Source organism: Panulirus ornatus, chromosome 16 (genome assembly GCF_036320965.1).
Source record: "Panulirus ornatus isolate Po-2019 chromosome 16, ASM3632096v1, whole genome shotgun sequence".
NCBI classification, from domain to species: domain Eukaryota; kingdom Metazoa; phylum Arthropoda; class Malacostraca; order Decapoda; family Palinuridae; genus Panulirus; species Panulirus ornatus.
Window position 1 is genome coordinate 8,640,904 of NC_092239.1, and position 25,371 is coordinate 8,666,274.

The window sequence follows — 25,371 nt, forward strand, 5'->3', positions numbered from 1 at the left end:
GATCTCTCGTATACGTAATGAATGAGAAAGTCACCACCAGTGCGCCTGGAGGAGGTTCATGTCTTCTACTGGTGCTCCAGGGAACTGCTCCATCGTACTCAGCTTAGCAAGGGTCACACTAGACACTAGTAAGTCACGCTGGAAATTCAAGGTCGACCTAACAAGTCACACTGGGGAATCACAGTAGACAAAACAAAGTCTCCAGTCTATTCAACTTGGGTTTCTTGTTTTGTTTAGCAATATCATGTCGCTGTGTTACACCTCACATACTGTGGCCGTTTTACAACCAAACAACAACACTACCAGAGCGTGTTACATTACGTGACCACAACACTCCCCCTAGGCATGCACGAGCTTGTGTTTCAAATTAACACGTCAGGCCATGTTCCCGCCACGATACTTCTCGTTAAGACAAGCCTCGACAATATATATACATTCTATATATATATATATATATATATATATATATATATATATATATATATATATATATATATATATATATATATATATGCAGAACCTTCACTTCACCGTAAAGCCTTATGGAAACTGATCACGATGGTTACTGTGTGTTCTATAAGTTGTGTAACATGGAAGCTGGGTGTTCGTGAGGTTCAATTGTTCAGATCGCAAATTTCCACCCAGGCAAGCGCCCTAGAAGCTAAGTATCACGGAAGTTTCGTGTTCTTGAAGCTAAGTTGTGTGCAGGTTAGTTGTTCTTGAAGAAGCTAAGTGTCTCTAGAGATTATCATGGAGCCTTCTTGAAGCTGAGAATCACAAAGGCTAAGATGCTTAGAAGCTGAATATCACGAAGTCTAGATGCTCTAAAAGCTAAGTATCACAAAAGCTAAGTCTTTTAGAAGCTAAGTATCACGAAAGCTAAATGCTCTAGAAAGCTAGCTATCACGAAGGCAAGTGTTTAGAAACTATGACGGAAGCTAAATGCTCTAGAAGCGATCGTAAAAGATTAATGTTCTACAAGCTAAATATCACGCAGGCAAACTGTTCTAGGATCTATGTATCACGAAAGGCTGAGTGTTCTAGAAGCTACGCATCACCAGATCTATATGGTCTCAAAAGCCAAGGTGTTCTAGGAGGCGAACATCATGGAAGATCAATGACAAGAGAGCCAGGTGCCATGAGAGATACGTGTCTCCCATGGTCTAGAGCCAGTACCACGGGCCCTCTCCATCCCATGAAGCCATACACATGGGACATGGGGATGGGCGTGAGGGTTGAAGGTGTGGCAAGGCTGTGTGGAGGCTCTACCCTCGTTGCACCATCTCCTCCGCCACATGACACGACCACCACGCCACTCAGACTCCGGCCATTACGTTGTAGATGTGTCTCATGCCAGGCAGGTGCTCGAGAGATCACAAAAGATTCCTGCTGCCACAGTAATGCCATAGATGACAAGGTCAAGCAAGAGACACAATTAAATCATTAGTATTGCTATCATCGGAATATTCAATGCCATTGATATACACGACCACGGTAAGCTGGAGCTTCGAACAGCGACGGGCGATAGATTTAACAGCTGTTAACACTTAAGGTTCATCACGCCCAGATTTGCAGTACGAGACGTCAACGAAGAGCCCCAATAAAAATAAAGGAGATTCCGGGGCATATATATATATATATATATATATATATATATATATATATATATATATATATATATATCAAGTTATATATATATATATATATATATATATATATATATATATATCAAAGTTTTCAATACCATTAACTATCAGTGATCTACACTGCAAAAATTCATACAATGATTCAAGTGTGCACTTTGAACGTATTCCATTATATCATTTCATTCAACCGGAGACTTGCACGGAAAATGTTTCTTACTTTTGCTAATGACTAGGATCTCCTAGATCGTTTAGAATTCCATTATGATTATTATTACCTTCATTGACAAGAGATAAATAGCATTGTTTCCTCTGAAATCATCTGCAATAAGAAGGCATAAATTACATGATTTCATATGAAATTGAGCGTTAAACTTAAGAAATACGATGAAAAGATTAAGACTAATGAGTTCCAATATTCTTCCGTAACAGAGTTACACAATGAATCTATTATCTTAATTCCTCCGCATCCTTATATAAATGGGGAAGTAATGAAAAGAAAAAAACTCCCCCCCCCCAAAAAAAAAAAACCCGTCATTTCGAGTTAACAGACGATACAAGTCTGAAGCCTAGTCATCTTGCATCATTTAGAAAACAGAGAATGGTAAGCTCCACATCTTTTTTATTTACAGTGTGTATGTGTAGCTATTACGCAACAATATCTGGCTTCATTTGTACAAGTATCACGTGAAAGCCATTAAATCCTAAAACGTACAACAACAATATCGCGCTTAATATGTACTAAGAACACCCGATACTCGCTATATCCAAAGACGAATGTGAAAAGAACGTGCGAATTCTGACTGACTGAAACTGAGAGACTTGGGTTGGGCGCCAAAGGATGTGTTGTTCCTCCTATACACTTTCTTCCTCTTTTCCTTACGTTTTCTTGCCCACCGTATACTTGAAGACCTCTCCAACAAATCCTTCCCAAACATTCATTTCATAACCTCCTGTCATCTGGATTTAGACCAAGAAACCTGCCTGGCTTGTCCTTCTATAAATCTGTGCTCTGCTATACTATGACGCACTGCACAGATTCCACCGAACGCCCTTCGCTCTGGCATTAAATCTACCAATGTACGTGCGTTGAACAAGATAATCTAAGAACGTGCTGTTAGTGAGAGAGATACGGAGATATGACTCATTTACCAACATATATATGTTTAACGACTAAAAGTCAGCTGAATGCACCTATTCATTTAATAGACTGATTTCATAGCACGAGCGTTTAGCCTGAGGTTTATTCAGTCTCGTATTTTTCATATCTTGAGCCACCTGAATGGACATAACAACTCCAACATCTTTCGAAATTCAACGATAATATCAATGATACACTAATGAAGTTTAATTAAATATGAGGTTGGCTGTTTTCAACTGGCGTTATGCATCGAGTATGATAATGTAAATTTGGTAATATACACGGTAACTATACGCAAATTATACATATATAAACTAAAGAAAGATAAAATACATAAAACATAAAGAGAAAGCGTGCGTAAAAAAAAAAACCAACGTGGCTATTCACGGACTTAATACATGTTTTCTTGATAACGGGTCTTACTTTAATTCAGCTAAAAAACATGTCTAAAAAATATGACACAATTTATCATAGACTGATTAAAATGTAAAAAAATGGTGGACAAAAATCTGCTTCTCCGCTTAAATGTCCACGGCAGAAAATAATAAAAAAAAAATTACATAAAACTTTTAAGTCTTTAAAAGTTTTACGTAATATTTCCATTTTCATCATTTTCTGTCGTGTGAATAATCAAATCTAGCTTTTTTTTTTTTTACCTAAAAATATTTTTCAAATAACAGGGAGCTTATTTTACTGATCTCAAGCTGCTGATGACCATGAAGTCCATCAACATACATATGTATATAAATCCAACAGCAACACTAATCTCTCTCTCTCTCTCTCTCTCTCTCTCTCTCTCTCTCTCTCTCTCTCTTCATATATATGGATAGAGGACAATATTGGATCCCTGCTGATCCCTAGTATTCATCACGACCCTTCTATTTTTCCTCATTTTCTTACCTATTCGCGATCACTGCTCTTGCAAGACCCGTCCAATAAACCCTTCGCCAAATTCATCTCCAATAAACCGCCGCGCCATTCAGCAATGCAGATATTCATGGTTTTAAATTCCAGCTCCTCAGAACACACCGGACTGACTAAAAACAATGCTGTACTTCGGTCGAACCCAAGTCTAACATTACTCTCTTATTTCTTTCCCTATTTTCCTGAGCGTCTCTTCATTACCGGACCCCCAAAAGTGCTCCAACTTTACCTCTCCCAAGATTTTCAGCGTCTTAAATCCCATCTTTCCTCCTGTCAACAATTAAGAAAGATATTCACAAAGCTTTATTTCCATCCGGCAGAACTTGGAATATTTATGAGGAAATATTTGATGGTCTGAAGAGGAACACCTCACCTAATCTAGAGGCTTTATCATCCTACGTTTCTTTTGTTTTCATAACCTCATAACTTTATAGCTGCAGCCCTGAGAACACTACAACAAAACCCTCCTAAATTCTTTAGCCCCACAACAACCTGTTCCCCCAGCTAGCAGCCAATAAAGACATTCAAAGCTTGTCTCTATATATATACCCAAGTGCTTTGAGGACGCACCGCAAGGAAGCTATGTATGAAATGCTTCTCATCACACGAATATATAATCCATGATGAGGAGGTCTTGCTTCCACGGGGTTCTACGGATGACTGAGAGCATGCACTCTGACACAGGGTCATCATCCTTCTACGTAGAATTTCTAACTGCCGAGAACGATGTTTGGCCAGAAAGGTATCGGTTCGATCAAAAACAAACCAAAATGTTCTGCCAAATACGTCTGTTTTGCCAGTTTGCGATGCTTTGTAGATACAATGTATGACTTTGAGACTGCTGGAAATATCTGGAAATTGTGCCTTTGACTACAATAAACCGTCTATCCTAGTTTTACTTTTTTTTTTTTTACCATCTCTGGAACGCTAATGGCTCTCAGTTCACTTTTTGGAGAATAATATCTGCATCAGAGTTTACGTTTTAGCCCGCTGTATAAGGCCGGAGGAGCTAGCTGCACCTCCTGATCAGGGGGTAAATGACTGCGTATTATGAAGACCTCAGTAGGTTCCTATGAAGCGTCCTTCCATCACTGATTCAAAACGCATTATGTAATACCCTCAGTTTTTTTTTTTTTTTTTTTACCTATCTACAGCGATACAGAAGTTCCCGCGTTACGAGATGTTAACTGACGCTGGAGGTTAGGCTTGAGGCCCAGAGGTGAGAAGAGAAAATTCGTAAAGAGAAAATGGGCGATATATGCATTGCCTTGATTCAAATGAACTTGCATTTCTAAGGTCAAGAATGCTTCTCACGTCCCTCCGAAAGAGAAAGGAAGTACGCTACTCTATATAAGGTTATCTTGGCTCGCATCTCGGGACAACCACTTTCATTTGCAAGATTTTCTTCCTTTTCGTGAAGACGAGAATCGACACGAGAAGAAAACGTTATAAATCTCGAAGGTTTTGATGAAGACTTGGAAAAAACAAAAGAAAACGGAGCTATTTTTCAAATGCACATAAATTGTGATTGCAGCTAGAACTGCAAAGGAAGGGGAAAATACGAAGCGTCAGGCGCTTTCGTATAATCAATACGTCAGACGAAGTGATAACGTCAGACGAAGTGATTACGTCAGACGATGTGATTACGTCAGACGATGTGATTACGTCAGACGATGTGATTACGTCAGATGTGATTATACGACAACGCTGGACACTTCGTATTTTCCTTTATTTGTTATTTTTTCTCGCTACTTGTGTACTTTTTGCACTCATTGTTAACAACTACACAATATTCATAATAAGGCGACAGAATTATCGTATCAAATAAGTGATTACAGTGACCAAATTGCAAAACCGATTACAACGGTGAGGGACTTATAATTGGTTAGTGGGCCTGGTAGCTTTCTCGTCTTTCTACTCGCGATGGCCATTACTAATTCATCTAATCATCAAAGATGTAAACCTTCTCAAATATGATATTCCACTTATTTTTTTTTTCCTTTTTCAAAAGCCAAGGTCCCTCCCTGGGTCATTCCCTGTACGACGGAGACACCGCAGGAGAAAACCTAATAACGCTCAGCTTCAGGTTATCTGCTGCGGCGCCACGCGACGCCCACCACTCTAGCACCTCGTCAGTAGTGCTGTTCTGCCATATCCTCGAGGACACCTCCCCTGATTGGGTGTGTCCTTCCTCCTCCTCCTCATCCACCTGCAGCTCCTAAGGGACACAGGATCCCGAGGATCGGGTCTTAAGGGATGACCGAGAGTGCTTGCTATCACTGCCAGCACGGGAGGTATATATGATTGCATATGTATGCCTGACATTGGTTGGTGTTGGCATAATAACGCTCTAGGAGCCAAGAGCAATAAACCTAGCATATGTACACAGGGTCCCTCCCTCGCCGGACGCACTGAGGCTTACTTGCAGCGCTTGGGTGAGGGGTGGCCCCGCTGATACACTGCTCTCACTCGGGAAATGAAAACCTCCCCTCACTCTCCTGACCCAAACGGTGTACACCCGTGGCACGACCCCCCTTGCACCATAAGTCTCCACTACTTCAAAAATCATAAACATTGTACATCAACCCGAACTGTGCTCGCCCACCATACACCACAAACACCCTGGCCGTGGGATAAGCTTTACCCAACCTCAAACATTCTGGCCGTGAGGCTATACTAATATGCATCGTATTCCCTCCGTATTTCTCCAGCTGGGGTTTAGGGGTTTCCCCGTCCAGAGAAGATACGCGTTTGACTGAATGCAGAACATGAAGGCTGAACTGGCGAGGTGCAGGTTAAACTCGCGGTGATGAATGCATTCCTCTCTATCTATGGCAAGCGGAGGCGGCGAGCAATGGGGAGGTGCCGGGCGGCCAAAGGTGACACAATGACAACACGGCACACGACACGGCACATGGCACGATAACACGGCACGGCACACGGCATTCATCACAACATCAACACCACCACGGGCACAGGCAGACATCATTACCAAGCCAACTGCACCGCACCACACAAAACGAAAAGTATAAAACTGGATCAATTCCTCGCAAGTCAAGTAAGAAACTTAAAAAGCAGATTAAAAAATTGGAACCCAAGATGTGAATGAAACCTTACTGCTCCATGAAGCAGCTCACTGTGAAGTTATCGAGACTCAATGTCAGGTTATGTTGAAGCTTACGAACCACAGTTACACAAACTGCTTAAAACTTAGGAGGTACTTTTATTTTACAGATGCGAGACTTCGTGTATGACAAGTGCTATGGGTCTCGTGAGAGACTGGCAGGTAGGAGGAGCAGTAAGGCTTCACCACATATGGGACAGGCGAGGACAGCTGCCGTGCGCCACGACACTGGACAAGACACTTCCAAGGAGGTGAACATACCACTTGCGAGCCCTGAATCGCCTTCCATTTTAAACACAGGAGGGAAAAATTACATGAAAGTCATTATAACACTTAGTGAACCCGAAGAGTGAAGCAGATTTTCACTAGATAAGAAAAAAGTAATCATAATGAGATCTTTTATTGCCAAAAATTATATAGTGAGAGAGTTAAGCTGTATTGTGACCAGTGAACGTGCTGCTATTAGCTTTAGTTTTGATAACTATAAAATGATTTTAGTGAGTTTAATGCTATACTAAGGTTGTGCTCATACACTAGGACGTGTGTGAGGTGTGAGGAGAGTGGGTGGTGAGGCAGTGTAAGAGGGGTAGGGCTGTGTATGAGCACTTGGACAGTCAAGGGTCTAGGCAAGACCTCCCTCGCCTACCTCTCCAAGGAGTGGGTGCGTCTCCTGTAGGAGTCCTCGCCGCTGCGGCAGGTGTCCTTCACCAAGAGTCTGGCGATCCTGCCGAGGCCTCCTGAGGTGGCAGCCACCGCCCCGGGGACCTTGAGACTGCCGGGGGAGCCGCCGCTGGGCGGGGACAGGCCCGCCACCTCTCCATCCCCGAAGGAGAGGCGGCCCGGGCTGGTTCGCTCACCACCTCCAGAATCTGCAAAAGACAAACACGCGTTACTCATAATGATGAAAGAACGCTGATGAAATAGTTTAAATATTTTACAGAGAGGGAAAGATTACCACCAGTCTTCAAACACTCATTATCGACAGAAAAGGTAAAATCGACAAATCGCTTAAGCCCATCAAGCTCTGAACACACGTCATTCCCCGTGGCGTGATGAGTTTTTGCGATCAGGTTGGTCAGAGTTCTGTACGAGAGCACCCTGGCTGCTGATGTTTTCGTTGGCTGTTTCGGGCGCTACAAAAAACACAACCTCACTCGTCTTCCCGAGTTACTGAAGAGTTAACTCATGACACGATGGCGCATGTGCTCCCTTGGGCTAATGCCACATTCCCCTGATACAGGTCCTAAAGAGATGTCCATGAGTCCCTAAGTTTAAGCTTCCCAGTTTTGTTAAAAGTCTCGAGATTTTGAGATACGTAAGAGAATCACAATAGATTTTCATCACTACCATATCACTGTTGCCTGAAGCTCACACCACGAAAGTGTCAAGGTGATGAATTTGGAGATACAAATAGAGACTGGATAAAACTTCAGAGAAGGACATGGTCTGGGTGACAGACCTGGAGTGAGCTAGGTATGAACGATCAGAGTTGGAGAGAGAAACATGGTCTGGATGATAGAGATGGAGAGAACATGATGCGCGAATGATAAACTGGTGAGGCATTGATACGTCAGAATTGCGGGAACTGATCATCTCAAACCAGCAGGAACTAGTATACATGCAGAACGTAAACCAGCATAAACCATCCTAGGATGCTGCAGTGTGACGTCATGTAAGGGAATCTCCCAAACAACCCTGGAAGTGAACCAAACACCTCTCAATTATTATAATCAACAGAAAATGGATGATAAAATTTCCAAGTATTCTCTGATTCTCTGGTCAGCACTGAATATGTCTGTCTTGTGTGACTTTATAAGACTTCCGTGTTTTTCTTACTACTAAGACTTAAGCCAATCATACGCCAGGGGTCTTTTCAGATGGCAGTCTCTACGTCTAAAGTACGCAAGGAGTCTGTTAAGATAGCAGTCATTTCGTCTCAGATCCGTCATACGCATGGAGTATGTTCAAGCAGCAGTCACTGCTTCATCGACTGAAATTATGAGAAGCAGTGGGAGGGAGACATACCAATTGTCTACGTTATCGAAATCTTCGAATCTCCTTTCTCATTTACGAAGATGAGGTTTTAGAGAGAAAACTTATATCAATTTATCTTTGAATTCCTTTCCTAACGTAAGACGATAAATATTAAAAATCATTGTGGAATGCAACGTAGCCTAGGGGGACTGTGGAATGTATCGTAGCCTAACCTACGTACGCTAAGAGTGCGATAATGTGTTAAAAAAACATTTATAAAAGATTCCCGGTGCCTGACAGGGAAGCTGAATGTTTAAATGAACGTATCAAGCATTACTCTGAGCTTCATCCAGCCATGGATTTAGCACTTCAGGGGAAAAACATTATATTTCCTTTTTCGTTTTTCCATTTTTGACTTAAAAGAGCTCGGAATTTTTGGGTACAAATAGGCTACACAATACTCTCGTACAAAAACTCAACAAGCATTTTTCTTTTTTTTACTGAAACGCAGAGGAAAATATTCGCTTTTATCCAGTTAGTGTTGCGCATGCTCTCCAATACCAGAAATATTGATCAAATAATTCGTTTCTTCAGAGACATACGTAATCGCAAATGTCACACTCCAGTTCCTTAAATGCCTAACTGTAATAGAATAATGAATGAAATATATAAAACTAGATGTAAGAGAAAGTTTGAGTAACATTTTTCATCCTAAAAAGAAAAAAGAAAATGGGCATTCGCTTTATATTTTAGTCGCTTGAGGGATACATGGTAAGCTGAAAGCGGTTAGGGTAAGTGAAGTCTGGTGAAGTTAAGGACCTTTGTTGCCTCCTGTGGAAATGTGTGTGGATACGTGACACAGGCTCAGGCTGTGTCCAGCCAGCATCGTCGGTCCCGGCACACCAGCAGAGAGGAACCTGAGCCGGCAGCAGCAGCAGCAGCACATCAAACCTAACACTTCAGCTTCCCATTCTTAATCTCCCTGTCACCTGGCTCGAGTACAGCTGCACAACGGGTGAACTAATGAACAACCCGTAATGGTTAAGTTAAAGACCAGGTCATCATACTCAGTCGGGGTCGTATCGTTGTGAATATGGGTCATACCGTTGAATAATGCTTAGTCCTAAAGCACGACTGTACAAGGCAAAGGCCAGAGGTTGACACCATTGTGTGTGCTGGAGTTCGGACATTGGTCTTATATATATATATATATATATATATATATATATATATATATATATATATATATATATATATATATATATATACATATATATATATATATATATATATATATATATATATATATATATATATATATATATATATATATATATATATATATGATGAGAAAGACTAAGACACATAAACGTATGAAGGCGGTAATGAGCAGCAATTTTTTTTTTCTAAACCTTATCAAAACTGGAAATTAGGAAACTTTAGGGAACATATCATTTATGTCATTTGTTGTACAAAATGAGCACAAATTTCACGGACGCACACCTTCCTTTGTAGTCGCTCCATTGCTTGTCTCTTATCACAACACAGTGGTGTCGGCTAGGCTTCTTGTCATACTGCCTACTCTGTTTTCTTTCTCCATTAACGACCTTCTGTCTTCAGTCTTTGAACAGTATTCACTCTTGCCGCCGATTATTCCACTCAGCGTCCAACTCACTTTCAATTCTCCCCTCCCCTCACACAAATACTCGCTCTTTTTCTGGTAAGGAACATATTTCCTCATTGAACCCGAACCTGTGCAGCAATAACCTTGTTAAATTCGACAGAATAAAAACGCAGTTCTTACCTATATATCTCTTTTTTTTTTTTTTTTTTTTATAAATCTCACCCTTTTCCGACCATCAGATTCCTAGAAACTAAAATACAATTCTGCAATAACATAAACATGTTGAGAATAACCATATCCTCTACTCTCTCCTGGAAGCCCCACGTAATAAAAATCATAAAATCGGCTTCCCAAATGCCGGCGGGTGCTATAAAGGTGCCGTAATAATTTTTCCTTGAGAACGATTACTCCAAATCTACTGGGGTTTTATTCGCCCGAGTATGAAGTACTGCCTTCTTCCCCCACCTCGCTCTTAGCCAGGGTGGAAGCTAAAGGCTTTTCGTCCGCCGTGACGATGTGCCACGTCTCGCTTCTACAGGTACTACTACTTCGGTCTCTGCTCTCGTGAGCTGTCTGCATGCGTTCCAGCCAATGACACCTCGACGCGCGGATACCAGACGCACTGGGATATTTTTTTTTAAAACTTTTACTGCTATCATGCCTTCGTGTAGCATTAAAGCCCAGGAGTCATCTTCCCTCTTTTGTCTACCCCTCTTCTTATAAACTTCCTTTAAGAATCAGGTTTCCATACACCTGCGGAGTTAGAATTGATATATTTATTCTTTTCCTTGTGCCCTTCATTTTTGCGTGTCATGTCGGATACTCCAAAAAAAAAAAAAAAAAAGAATTTCTGGTTGAAAGAGATCGTTCCTAAATGAAAGTCAGCACGTTCAAAATAAAGAGATAATGTATCCATGTACTTTCCACAGTCATCCTTCTTGATCTAATTACTTTGGTGTCTGGGTTCTCTTCCTCTATACGTTGCCAGGCGTAAAATCCCATATATTTGCCTCTCCTTTCAATATTGTATGGCTGCAGTACTTTTTAATCCTCTCGTAGTTCAGGTGTTCGATCCCTTTAGTTTTACTTGTGTTTCTTGCCGATGGCGTTACAACACTATCTCCAATTTTGCTTCTTATGGAGACAATGAACTTCGACGTCAAGCTCCCATTTTTCTCGCCTGTTGTAGTGGGTTTTCTCATTATCATACCTCTCATTTCTTGCCTCACCAATTACTGTCTTTTCAAGATGCTCCTTAGATTCACGTTTCTCACTTATGATGACCCTCAAGTTTCTGATGCTTGCTCCATTTTCATTTTCTAACATTGCTGGGCCTTCATATAACGTCAGACGTATATTACTTTGTTGTTCCATGGCTTACTTGTTCAAATTTGTCTTCCTTAAATCCTGTCGGGTTCTCTACTGCCTATCTTTATATTTTACTCAGTGCCTCCTCGTATTTTCTTATTGGTCGTCTAATCCTACCATTTTACAGACTCTTGTTACTGTCTGCAAAACATCAGAATATACTTTCGTCTACCCATTTTCTACAATAGCCGCCAAAGCACGGGTAAATTGATATGCACTGGTCAATCAACATCTTATACAATTTTCAAGGGGTAACTTTCATATTTTCATCTTTCACCTTAAAATAAACAGTTTAGTTTTAAATTTACTGTATTTTGCTATGTTCATGTTCCATGTTTTTTCATTACAGTTCTCTTTCATGAGATCTCATATTCTTTTTCGCCATTATCAACTTTTCTCATTGATCTCTTTTCTTCTTTCTCTGTTTTGCTATATTTCTTTATCTGTTGTTCTTCCGATCTTTTCCATCTGCAGCCCTATACTATTTTTTTTTTCATCTCGAATGGCATCAAACTCCATCCATTGTCTTCCCTTCGAGAAAAATGTTGTCGTATTGGCATCTGTCATTGTCTTCGAAGACATCAATTCCAGTCTCTGATTGCAATCAGATCAATAACTTATATTTTCCCTCCATCCCATTTTGTTGGAAATGGAAATTTACGTCATTCAGAGTGATGACAGTTTTCAAATGATGTGTCAAGTTTATTCTTACCATTTTCCCACCCCAAGTTGTTATATTCTACATCTACCACTGTGAAAATATGAGCTGATTTGCCTTTTTTTTGCCCACCAGGTCTGAGAAGAGTTCCGTATGAGAGAGAGAGAGAGAGAGAGAGAGAGAGAGAGAGAGAGAGAGAGAGAGAGAGAGAGAGAGAGAGAGAGAGATTCTTTTATGTACTGTACGATCTCCTGTCTCCTAAAAAGTCGAGCCATGGGTCTACAAAGCCGATATTACCACGTCTGCACAGGCGTCGTAGTCTCTCTCTCTCTCTCTCTCTCTCTGGAAAGATAGAGAGAATCACATGAGGGGGAAAGCACAAAGTTCTCCCCCCACATCCATTGGGCAAAATTGTTCATATCTAATCCCGAGGATATTTTACGATCAGAGGAACCACGGTAAACAGGATGAGGACGGCGGCGGCGGCGGCGGCGGTAGCAGCAGTCGTGGGGGTGTTGGTGGGTGGGAAGGGAACCCAGCCCCCACCGGAGCCCCATCTCTCACCACACGGCCCAAAATTGAACCTATATTTTTCCCGCGTCCAGTGGACCTGGGCAGGAAGAATTGACGTAATAGTCCATCAAACGTTCTTGAAGACTATTTTGTTGTTGTATGTTCGTGGAGACCGCCTTTTGTCGTTGGGCTTTTGGGAACAGACGTTTAACAACGGTTTGTGTAGATAGACATTTATCAAACGTTTTTGGAGACTGCTAGAAACAAATGTTTGTGGAGACAAGACTTTTACTGAAACGTTTGTGGAAATATAGTTTCATGAACCGTTTGTGGAAATATAGTTTCATGAACCGTTTGTGGAAATATGATTCTAACAAACGTTTGTGGATACAAACGTTCATCAAACGTTTATGGAGACAGAGCTGTAGAAAGAGGAACAGACGAAATGGTTTTGGGTAAAGACGGAGCGAACTGACAGGTGAAACTCGAGAGAATAAAATGCTCGGAAAAAACGGGAAAGAAAAAGCTAATAGAGGAAGATGGGGTAAATGAGAGAGAGAGAGAGAGAGAGAGAGAGAGAGAGAGAGAGAGAGAGAGAGAGAGAGAGAGAGGTAATGATGGCGGACGGAGGGAGGGAATATTATGAAGCTCTTACATTACGTCTGGCAGACGAGACTCTCGAGGGAGGTCTGCTGTACGACAACCTCCGTTATTTACCACAGTCGCGCACTCTCTCTCACGACGTTTCATTCTGTGATTTTCTCCTCCTTTCCTCCGTTCATTCTCCAACTTTTTCTTCTTTTGAGAGAGAGAGAGAGAGAGAGAGAGAGAGAGAGTCATACAGGACCAGGGACATGGTGAACAAGTGGACCATTTTTTTTTTTTAAATGTTACTGGCTTTTGTGGGTCACAAGGGACCCGGAGTCATGATCATGATCATGTTACGGCAGAATGATGGTCAGGGGTCAAAAAGGGATGATAATTTTAGCTAGGAAGGTCAGGGTTAGGAGAGGTAGAGCTTATGATCATTTTTTGGGCTAGGAGGTTACAGGAGGTCACGTTGGTTAGGAAGGTCAATGAAGGGCGTACGTAGGTCATCAACTACGTTAACCAGGAGGGTCTTGGTAGGGTGGGGGAGGGGGAGGGGTCTTAAAAGGACCGTGTGAACCCAAAGACGATCACTGAGGCACTGAAGGCTACCCTACGCGTCCCCATAATCAACACTAAAAGCTTTATCCTCGAGGGGTGAGGGAGTGAGGAGGGGTGAACGTGGGCCCAGGACGGAGGCAGTAGTTATACATCACCACCAAGGACACCTACAGCCTTCTCCTCTTCATCTCAGCACATCCCCGGGTCTCAGGATAGCCTCATGATTTGGTAGTGAAGTCTTAAAACACTAGTGGCAGCTACTGGAACAACCACTAAAAACCAAGCCACGGTCACGTCAGCAACGAAGAACCACGTCATAGTCACGTCAGCAACACGGTACCACGTCACAGTCACGTCAGCAACGAGGAACCACGTCACAGTCACGTCAGCAACGAGGAACCACGTCACACACGTCAGCAACACGGTACACGTCACAGCAACGTCACTAACACGGCTCTACGTCACAGTCACGTCAGAAACACGCCATAAATAACATGACATACTGGGACCCATTTTACACACTACCGGATTACACGTTAGCTGATCAGAAGCGGTAAGTTCACGTACATACTACACCTGACTTCAAAAAAGACATCCCACAGCTTGAGTCATCTTGGTACTCTCCTGAAGGTGGCGCCTCCAATACAAACAAGAGACAAAGCCTGTAGACGTTGGAGGCCGTGGAGATCGAAGGTTGATGAGCGAGACCAAAAAAAACCCTGAACAAAGTTATTCCATTTAATGAAGCACCACACGGCTTCCCAATCTCTAGCTGCAGAGAGATCTTATCCCCTAGACATGCTTACTTAAAAACATCAGGACCGTCAGAAAGATCTCCTAACTGGAAACAAAACATGGACACGACATTTTGTTCTGCTGTGCTGCAGTCTCTCCTCCTCCTCATCCTCCAGGGGAGAGTGGGGGAAGCCTGGCCCAGGGGTGAGGTGGAGCGGTTGGCCAAGGTCAGTGCTGGGGCTTTACTCTGGCCGGGGTTAAAGGAGAAGAGACAGGGGGACCCGACGCGACGTACTGGTTGGCGGTCGTGCGTTCATGCGCGTGATTACGCGAGTGATTACCATCCTGTTACGTGTGATTACTGTCTGTAATTGCTCATTGTGTTACGGGAAGGAGTGTTTTGACACTCGTGTTGCTCCACAGAAGGTAAATACGTACCATGTCTTTGCTCCTATGTGGGGATACAAACATACCCACGCGTAAACATCAACCTAAGCCAGGTACTTATTCATTGTCGAACCTCGAGGATAGGATGAACACCTGGGTTAGGCGCTGGTCGACTGTCGCAACCAGGATTCACACCCATGCTAAACCGACCCCGGGCGGGCCTGTGCCGCCTCATGGTCAATAAAGTTAATCACTGCACGACGTGTGTGTGTGTGTGTGTGTGTGTGTGTGTGTGTGTGTGTGTGTGCGATATGTTTTGGTGCCACATCTATTTTGTTATATGGGTCATATAAATACTTAAGAATATTACATGTTCATAATTCTTTCCATCAGTTTGATTTTGTTAAATGGAATAGACAACAGATTAGAAATATTTGGGTACCCCCAGAAAACGTCACAAATACTTGGGTACCCCCAGAGAACGTCACAAACACTTGGGTGTTCCCAATGAACGTCACATATATTTGGTTGTTCCAAAACAACGTCATAAATACTTGGGTACCCCCAAAGATCGTGGGAAATACTTGGGTCTCCCCAAAGAACCTATTGTTTACGATCAACAGCGTCGTAACGTATTTCAAGGAAAGAATAACATGAACTAGGAAATCTACAGATATAGTCTGATATATGCAAACTGTAATATCCCCATCCCTCCCCTCCTTTTTTTTCCTTTCTCCCTCGTTTTTAAGAGGGGCACCAGCCAGGCCAGACGCCAGGGGATTCGAACTCTCGTAATCGTCCAACGCGTCTCTGATGACAGATACAAGCCCACGAATTCAAGGCTGACACGACACACGACACCTATGATTGACACAACGAATGACACTCACGACTGACACATGACACTTATGACCGACGTAGCGCATGACACCTATGACTGACAGCGCATGACACCCATGACCAATACAGTTCATGACTCCTATGACTGACACAGCGCATGACACCATGACCAACACAGCGCATAACACCTATGACACAGCGCATGACACCCATAACCAATACAATACATGACACCTATGACTGACACAGTACATGACACCTATAACTGACAGAGCGCATGACACCTATGACCAACACAGCGCATGACACCTATGACTGACACAGCGCATGACACCTATGACTGACACAGCTGGCACAAAAGAGCGCTCTGGCGACCGGAGGGCAACACATATGACGCTCTCGTTCGTTGAATGTTTCAGGAGCGTTAACGCTGCTGTCTGTCTGACATTTTATTCAATCACTCGCTCCAGCTTGGGAACAAAACCTAACCATACTGAACAACAAAGACGTGCCAACAACAACAACACATGTGCAAAAACACTGTGACAAAAGCACAATGGCGAACTGTGAGAGAAAACAACTACACATCCAGTCACATTAAATTCATCGATTAATGAATACGCAGACAAAAACATCCATGAGAATAGACAAGGGGGAAAAGTGTATATAGGTAAACAAACCGATAAAAAGCAGAAATCAACAACAAATATTATGTTCCCCCCAAAAACACTCTCTGACATCAACAGCAAAAACTCACAGTAACAACAACGACTAAAGACAGAAAGCTTGCAAAGAAATACAGCAAAACAACATTAACACACACACACACACACACACACACACACACACACACACACACACACACACACCATCACTAGCAAGTAAAGCAAAAATACAGCAAAACAAAACCAACACAACACACACACACACACACACACACACACAGACACACAGACACACACACACACAGACACACAGACACACACACACACACACACACACACACACACCACACAGACACACACACACACACACACACACACACACACACACACACCATCACTAGCAAGTAAAACAAAAACATGGAGCACCACCAAGCATGAACACGTGCCGCAAGCAACACAGGCAGCCGCCTGCAACGAAACACAGTAGGAGTATCACCAGCAACACTCACAACCAATAACGAGCAACACAGCTCCACCAACACCGAGCAACACAATACTAGCAATTAGTAAAAGCGAAACGGCAGAACAACAGCACCGAGTAGAAACAGACACATAACTAGAAAAACAAAACACACACACACACACGCGATAACAAAAAACAAAAAAGAAAATAAACTAAAAAATAACACGATAAAAAACCACAAAAAACTGAAAAATAACAACAAAAACCCAGCCAACATGAAAAATAACAGTAAAATAATAACGCCAAAAATACATACAACAATGCACAGTAACAATGAGGCACAGCGGAGGATGTCCGTCCCTGACGTGGGTTCCTCAGAGAGAGAGAGAGAGAGAGAGAGAGAGAGAGAGAGAGAGAGAGAGAGAGAGAGAGAGAGAGAGAGAGAGAGAGAGAGAGAGAGAGAGGCCAGTGACACGACTGATCGGAGGAAACTTACGACAGTACACACACACACACACACACACACACACACACACACACACACACACACACACACACAACACACACACTGTAACACCAACACTCTGAAGAAATACCGTATAACATTGCCATAACAAATACAACGAACACCAGCGAGCAACGACTCTCATACACAACGAAACTCAAAATCATAATTCACCTACAAAATCTAGGAGTGAATAAACCTGAAGGAAAAAAAGAAAAAGAGACAAAAATAGAAACATGTACAATAGGCAAGAACAGAAACACATATAACAAGAACAAGAGACAGCAACAACTACACCCACAGGCAGAATTAAAAAAGAAAAAAAGATTACATATGTATCGTGTAAAACCGAAGGAACAAGTGTCAAACACTTACACAGGACCAGTACGAAACGCTAGAGAACGGTGGACGACGACCCACAGTTCAGCTGACGAGCCAGTCATGAACAAAACTGTCGACAACAGACGAATATGTAGGTGTCGTGTCTCCTCGTCTACATTCGAGAAAAAATAAAAAGAGAATCCCTGACGTGGACCAGAGGCCGTACATCTCTAACGCTGGTTCCTCAAGCACCATAGAAAGGCGAGAGTGGCTACCAACTGGTTGATCCAAGCGACTGAGGGAGAGCTTATCTTACTCACTGACACCGGTGAATTATTACTCGCTCATCTAGGTGTTGGTTGTGGGCCTCCGAGATCACATCATCTCACACGCCTGCCTCTCATCTTCATTATCTTATTACTACTATCATTCAACTTATCACAAAATTTCCTGATCACTTTTTCAGAGAACTTCATTATTCAATCTCCCCCTCATTTACATAAGTGTTAAACTTTTAAATGAAAAAATTCTAATGAAACATTTTTCATCATTGAATCTTATGATTTTCTTGAGTCCTCTGAGTTAGTCGGTGTTCGAGGTGTCGGGCGATGTCTTTCAGCATCTTAACTAGATGTTTAAGTGGTAAGGAGTGTAATATCAGCAGCCACGGGGGCCCTTGAGTGCTCCGTGGTCTGGAAAGACAATGCCATACAAATCATGTGGTATGTAGAGGGTGCTAAAGAGCGAAAGCCTCACACAACCACACCTCTACCACCACCACCACACTACCTTACATACGAGTGGCTCCCGGAGCGGCAGCTGAAATGTAACCATCCCTACTGGAAGCGTTGTTACAAGTTTAATTGCACTTTGACTCCCCGACCTGCCCGTGGCATAAAAATCGGTTGGAAATTTATGGCATAAACACGAAGCTAACGGTTCCAATTTGTGTTCATTTGACGAAAAACTGACGAATAGCATATATTCCTTGGCAGGTCATGCTACACGAACATCAAACACAACAAAAAATCGATCAGCATTTTATACGTTTTCGAAGCAATTTTCGAAATACTGACATCTGCATCTGGGCCGCTAGGGGAGGTGTGGCAATTCGCTCTGGGAGCGTTCTCCCTCATGGGGAACTCCAGAGAGAGAGAGAGAGAGAGAGAGAGAGAGAGAGAGAGAGAGAGCTCAGGGGAGCCCTGACAGTGGTGGGTTGCGAAGACCGCGATCTCAGGCGCTCTACTCATAGGCAATTTGTTGGATCATGGTGACCTTGATCTCTATAGTTAGCATTCATATCGCCAAGATATTTTGTAATTACAGTGAATATAAACATGCATTCATTCAACGATCACTATTTAAAAATTTTGAGTTAATCGAAGATTACTACAAGTTTTGTGAATTCAAGGGTGACTAATGTAGTTTTTTTTTTCTGTCTTGCAAGGGTGACTACTATAAAGTTTCGTTTCATCCAAGGGTAACTACTATAAAATTTCATGTTATTCAAGGGTGACTACTACAAAGTTTCCTACTATTCACTGGTGACTACTATAAAATTTCATGTTATTCAAGGGTAACTGCTATAAAGTTTTATGCTATACATGAGTGATATATAAAGTTTTCTTTCATTCAAGGGTGGCTAATACAGTTTTGTGTCATTTAGGGGTTACTCCTGAAAATCTTTACATCATTTATGGGTGCCTATTGTAAATCTCAGTTCATTCAAGGGTAGCCATTTCAAAGTATTGTCATTCAAGGGTGATTGCAATATAGTTTTCTATCACCCAATGACGGCTACTATATAAAGCATTCTATCATTCAAGGATAACTACTGTAAAAAAAGCATTGTCACTTAAAAGGTTTGACTACTATAGAGTTTTCTGTCATTCGAGGATGACTAGAAACTTCTTTTTCTTCTTCAAGAGTGACTATATACTTTTCTCCAGATCCATGAACAGATCTGCTGCGTTGTTTCTTGGTATGTATCTATCTATGCGTCACTAGACGCATCCTTACAAGAAAATTCCAATTAACAAAGCTGGTTTGGAAGACGGTGCCATACTTTCATAATGACAAGGCTGAAAACACAAGATCCATTAGGGATATTAAACCACAAGCAATTAAAAAAAAAAGCAACGTAATTTCACTTATGAGGGAGTCTATCGGGAGTTTGTTATCGTTTCTGTTTAAATATCGGGATCCATTTCCATGCTTGGCTATATATAATCATGACATTATTTGACGAAGGGTTATCGGATGTCTGTTTTCATTTCTGTTCATATACTCATATAAATTTCCATGCTTATCTATGAACTATACCGGCAGGAATGATCAATTATCTGGAAAATCCCAGCACAACAGATAATTCTGTAAAAATCATGAAAACCACGCGAGTCTATCTCTCCCACACAGACCCACAGCAGCAAACAACATATTCCAACATGAACAGGATTTCACCTCCCACAGATTCCAAATGCTTTTCCCAGAAACTAAAACTGAACGACTGACAAGCGATTCTAAACACCGCCTAGTGTATTACTGAAACAGCCCAATTTCTACTTTTTCGATAAATTGTTTCGACCGGGGAAACATCAACTGTTTGTCGGGCCAATGAGCAACCCAAGCAACAATGTCCCACTTTTGATCACTGACCAAATGAAAATCATATACAGTTTGGTTGTGTCGTAATGCACACGTGCCCATGCATCCACCCATGGGCGAGTAGCAATACGCGACACACCAGCCCATGAAATGAACAAAGAAATTTGTTGACAGATTTTCCAATTACTCGTTTAGTCTGATGCGTAATTTTCCGAGCCGGAAAGGCTAGGAGTGGTGGCACAGATGGCATGGATGACAAATGGTGGTGGTAGTGGCGGCGGCAGGTGGCGCTATGGTGGTAGAGTCGTGTTAGTGGCAAATTTTCGCTATGGTGGTGGTGGTTGCGGATCGTACTACGCTGCTCATCTCCTGAGTCTCCTTCCTGCCTCCCTTTCCGTTTCCCCTCAGCTTGTGGCACAGTGGCCTTCATATGGCGTCGTCAGCATACATCCACCCTCATCTGAGGTGGGTGGAAGCACACACACCCTCTCTCCTGCCCTCCCGCGGTACCCTGGACAACGCCAGACACGTACCACTGAACACCATGGGACACGTCGGTCCTCCAAGCATGGCTGAGAGGGCCGCCCTAAATGGCGACAGCCTTCGACACCCCTGTGAAGGGGGGACAAGGGACAAACCTCCCCAATAATCATATATATGTAACATATAAAGACATGGAAAAATATCACAATCATTTTGTCTTTTGTTTTGACAGTGAAGTCGATGACAAGCGCTTAACACCTGCTCCGAACATACGGATTTCTCGTTTGAAGTTAATGTGACAACTGCGGAGATCATTAGCCCCCAGCGGTGTGCTCCTGGCTGTCAGGCCACAGCTGATACAGCCGGACAGATTGTCAATGTAGGCAAAGGTCAGGTGCCAAGAAATGCACTAAAGCCGATAGTTTGCCAGATGATCAGGATCAGAGAGGTGGGTGTCCCGGTCTTACCCAAGAGCTCCAACTATGACAAGGTACGTACGTCACTCTACCACACACACCTGCCTCAACACCAGCAAGGTGCCCCCCCCCCACACACACACACATAAACCCATGGACCTTTGCCTTACCTTTGGCAACGTGTGTTCACACACACACACATATGTGGACCTGCGCCTCACCCTCGGCAAGGTGTGTCCTCCCACACACACCTGTGGACCTTTGTCTCAACCCAGACAAGGTTTGTCGACCACCCAGACACACACACACACACACACACACACACACACACACACCTGTGGACTTGTGCATCACTCCGGTGTAGTCTACGCAACTTCAGTTTGCACTACAACACATTTTTTTTTGTTTTGTTTTTGTTTTACATGGAATTACTGCAAACGCGACCATGCATCACACACGAGGAAATGTATTCCCCCAACTGTTGTGGACGTGTATCACGCCCTTGGGAGGCCGAGTTCCCTTGCAGCTGAGAATCTGCAACACGCCCTAGGGAAGGTATGTTCCTAACAGTTGTGAACCAGCAAAACATTCACGACAAATGGTGTCCCTTCAAATCAAGGGAACTAAAAACTAAGCATTCCCTTCCTCATCATAACTAAGAACCAGCCTTACACTCCCTTAAAATGTCAAGAGCCTGTACCACACCGCGGCTTTGTCTACCCACAGCTGCAGGCTCGCACCACAGCCACAGAATGATGTGTTTCCCCACAGGTGAGGACCCTACATCACGTCTGGCAAGGTTTAGACCCCCACAACAGCGGACCAGCACTACGTCTTAGTAAGGTTTGTCCCCCTACGGCAGCGGACCAGCAATACGCACAACAAGGCATGTCCCCTACAGGAGGAGGAAGAGAAGGAGGAGGAGGAGGAGGAGGAGGAGGAAGCTGGGGTGCCACCCAAAACGCACTACCTCTCTAGTCCAAGTCCTCCCGCCGCTACGCTCCAGACTCCTGTGTCAATATTGATATATTTTCCGCTCCAGCCAGCTCTCTTTCCTTCACTTTCCTGTCTATCTTCCACCTGTCTGGCCATAACGCTTGCGTTACGTCCTCTCCTTTCCTGCCGAGATTACAATCTCCCTTACAGCCCTTTTCTAACTTATTTATACTTACGCGTCATGGTCTCTCCGCACGCATGTCATGTCCTCCTTCTGTTTACTGGCCCTCCTCTCTGTCATTAGCTCCCTGTATGCCAAGGTCTTCTGCATCATGGCCTCCCTAGCTATCATCGTCTTTCTAGGCATCAAGACCTCTTTAACCATCAAGGTCTCTCTAAGTGCTACGGTCTTTCTAGGCATCAAGACCTCTTTAACCATCAAGGTCTCTCTAAGTGCTACGGTCTTTCTAAACGTCGTAGTTTCCTGTTAGTAATGGTCTCTTTCTGTGTGGCCCTGAGCGTTGGGATCCAAGCTGGTACGGTCCTTTGTGGCCCTGAGAGCCAGGATTTCGACTGGTGGCTCTGAGTGCCAAGATCCAGGCTGACACCATCGTTTGTGGTCCTGAGTACCAGGATCCAGGCTAGTACGGCCCTTTGTGGCCCTGAGTGCCTGGATCTAGCCTAGCACTGTCCTGTGTGGCATACCACCACACACACCCTCAGAGGGCCCGTCGGGAACCACGGGTGACAATGGCTCCGTTTTCTCGCCAGCCAAGCGTCCCGCTGCCGCCATTCACTCCCCAGCATCAGCCGGACTATTAATCTAACACTTCAGGTTACGGATCATCGCTCGCATCGCCTGTCAAACGCGTTATGGCAGGAGGGGAGCCTGCCAGGTTTAGAGGGACAACGGGTTTCCCGAACGGCATATTTCCACCCTGCACTATTTCCCTTCCTCACGTGGGTTATTTTTTCCTATTTTCCACTTCACGCCATTGCCACATACCTTCTTAATACTTTGTCACTTTAAAGAAATAACTTACAGAGAACGAACAAGTATGTTAATATGAAGAGATAACTAATGATGATTGTAATCAGAGGACCCGCAACTCCCTCCAGCCGTACTGAGGCATCGTATTCGCCCACTTCACACACCTCCGACATGGCTCAGTTACGTGTCGGGTTCTTGAAAAGATGGAAGGGTGCAGAGTGACGCCTTGTGTGTTGATGTGCTGGGAGTACAGTTGGAGGGGTTTACTGGTAAAGATTTTTAGACAGACTGGTAAAGATGCTCCTAAATCACTAGAACGGGCGTTTGTAACTCACTCTCCACAAGTGAACTGGTGGAAGCCTGTGCCTGACTGTACAAACATTTAGGAGTAACTACCCAAGACATGTGACACAACAAGTGACAGACCTCCACACACAACACCTTGTGGGGGCGGGGGCGTCGTTTATACACAACACAACCACCATTAAAGACACACACAGCCACCATCACCTCAGCCACTTGATATTCCTCCACTCCATTCTTTTCTCCTTCCATTATCACTGATCTAATTAACGTGCCGGTGAGTAGAGTCCATCAGACCCGGTAAAAAGAAAACCAATACATGAAATTTCTTGATTGTCACAGCTTCAAGTCACCTCAGTTGAAACCACAGGTCTCCCAAGACGCGGGACAATGTTTGCCAAATATAGATCGTGAACGTCCCCTTCCACGGGGCCTCGTGTGGCCAGCCCCGTCAGGAGAGCTGCGCCACCATCAACATCAGGGGAGGACGTCCAAACACCCAACCTACTCCTTCATTTCTTCATACGAAGAAAAAAAAAAAGAGTTCATTCCCCGACCGAACCTTAGGAATCACTCATTTTTCTCAAGCTTCCGTCCTTCTCAGTTCTACTTATCACATGCCGACGCCGTAACTGATATAAAAAAAAAAAGGATACGCTGTTACTTTGTTCCACAATGACCTTCGACGAGGCTGCGACAAAATGCCTGGACTTCGTCGTCACTCAACGTTTTAATGAACGTGTCTCCACTCTAACGTTCGTATTCACACGCTGCTCAAGTGTGTAATGCGTCCAGGTCATCCAGTACGTTCGGCCCAATTTCCCATTTCCAACTTTCCTCCCTCGCATAAATTTCCTTTTATCTCCATGGAAATTACAGTTTTACAAACTATTTTTAAACTCCTGACTCTCACATGCAAACTTATTAGTGACTACCTCATAGAAAAAAAGGGGGGAGGGGAGCTGTATCGTCTGCATACAAAATAAACCTTAGATTCTGTGCTTCAGTGTCAATTCGAATGTTATCATACTTCCAGCCCTCATTTCTCGCACTGGTCTATTACCAGAATCATTCATTTAACATCAAAGACGAAGGTACACTACCCCACACGCCTCTCTCTCTCTCTCTCTCTCTCTCTCTCTCTCTCTCTCTCTCTCTCTCTCTCTCTCTCTCTCTCTCTCTCACTTTCTAAAAGTGTCTCACTCACTTATTACTCACACGTCCTCTCATCTCATGACGGTGTAAAACACGGGAAGTAATCAGAACATGATGACAATGCACTTGCCACTACGAGCTTTTCCAACACTATACACAACCACCTGGTGTCATATCATGTTTTATGAGAGTGAACAGTCTGCCATAACCCGTGAATATATAAATCCTTCCCTAAACTCATCCGGCACATTTATGATATCAGGAGAGGAATTAACACATTCGTAAAATCAAACCGACGAAATAAACTTCACTGTGGACGAAGACCCCGACTTCCCCTTCTACATTCAGTACTAGTTCTGCCACTTGCCTTCATGTGGTCCACACAGTCCTCCTCCGTCCAACACTTGGTCAGGCAGACACTGACCCAGCACCCTCCCACACTGCCTGGA

General features: G+C 43.4%; 1 protein-coding gene across 4 annotated transcripts in view; it reads right to left on the reverse strand.

Moving 5' to 3' along the window:
• Window positions 1-25,371, reverse strand: part of wake (wide awake) — a 744,672-nt gene that overhangs the window by 141,013 nt on the left and 578,288 nt on the right. For 3 of the 4 annotated variants that reach the window (XM_071671230.1, XM_071671229.1, XM_071671227.1), the window contains 2 exons: window positions 7,479-7,701; window positions 7,094-7,114 (listed from right to left, as the gene is read on the reverse strand). In XM_071671230.1, coding sequence (XP_071527331.1) covers window positions 7,094-7,114; window positions 7,479-7,701 — 244 coding nt within the window. The remainder of the gene's footprint in view (window positions 1-7,093; window positions 7,115-7,478; window positions 7,702-25,371) is intronic. The other variant, XM_071671228.1, reaches the window with a different exon arrangement.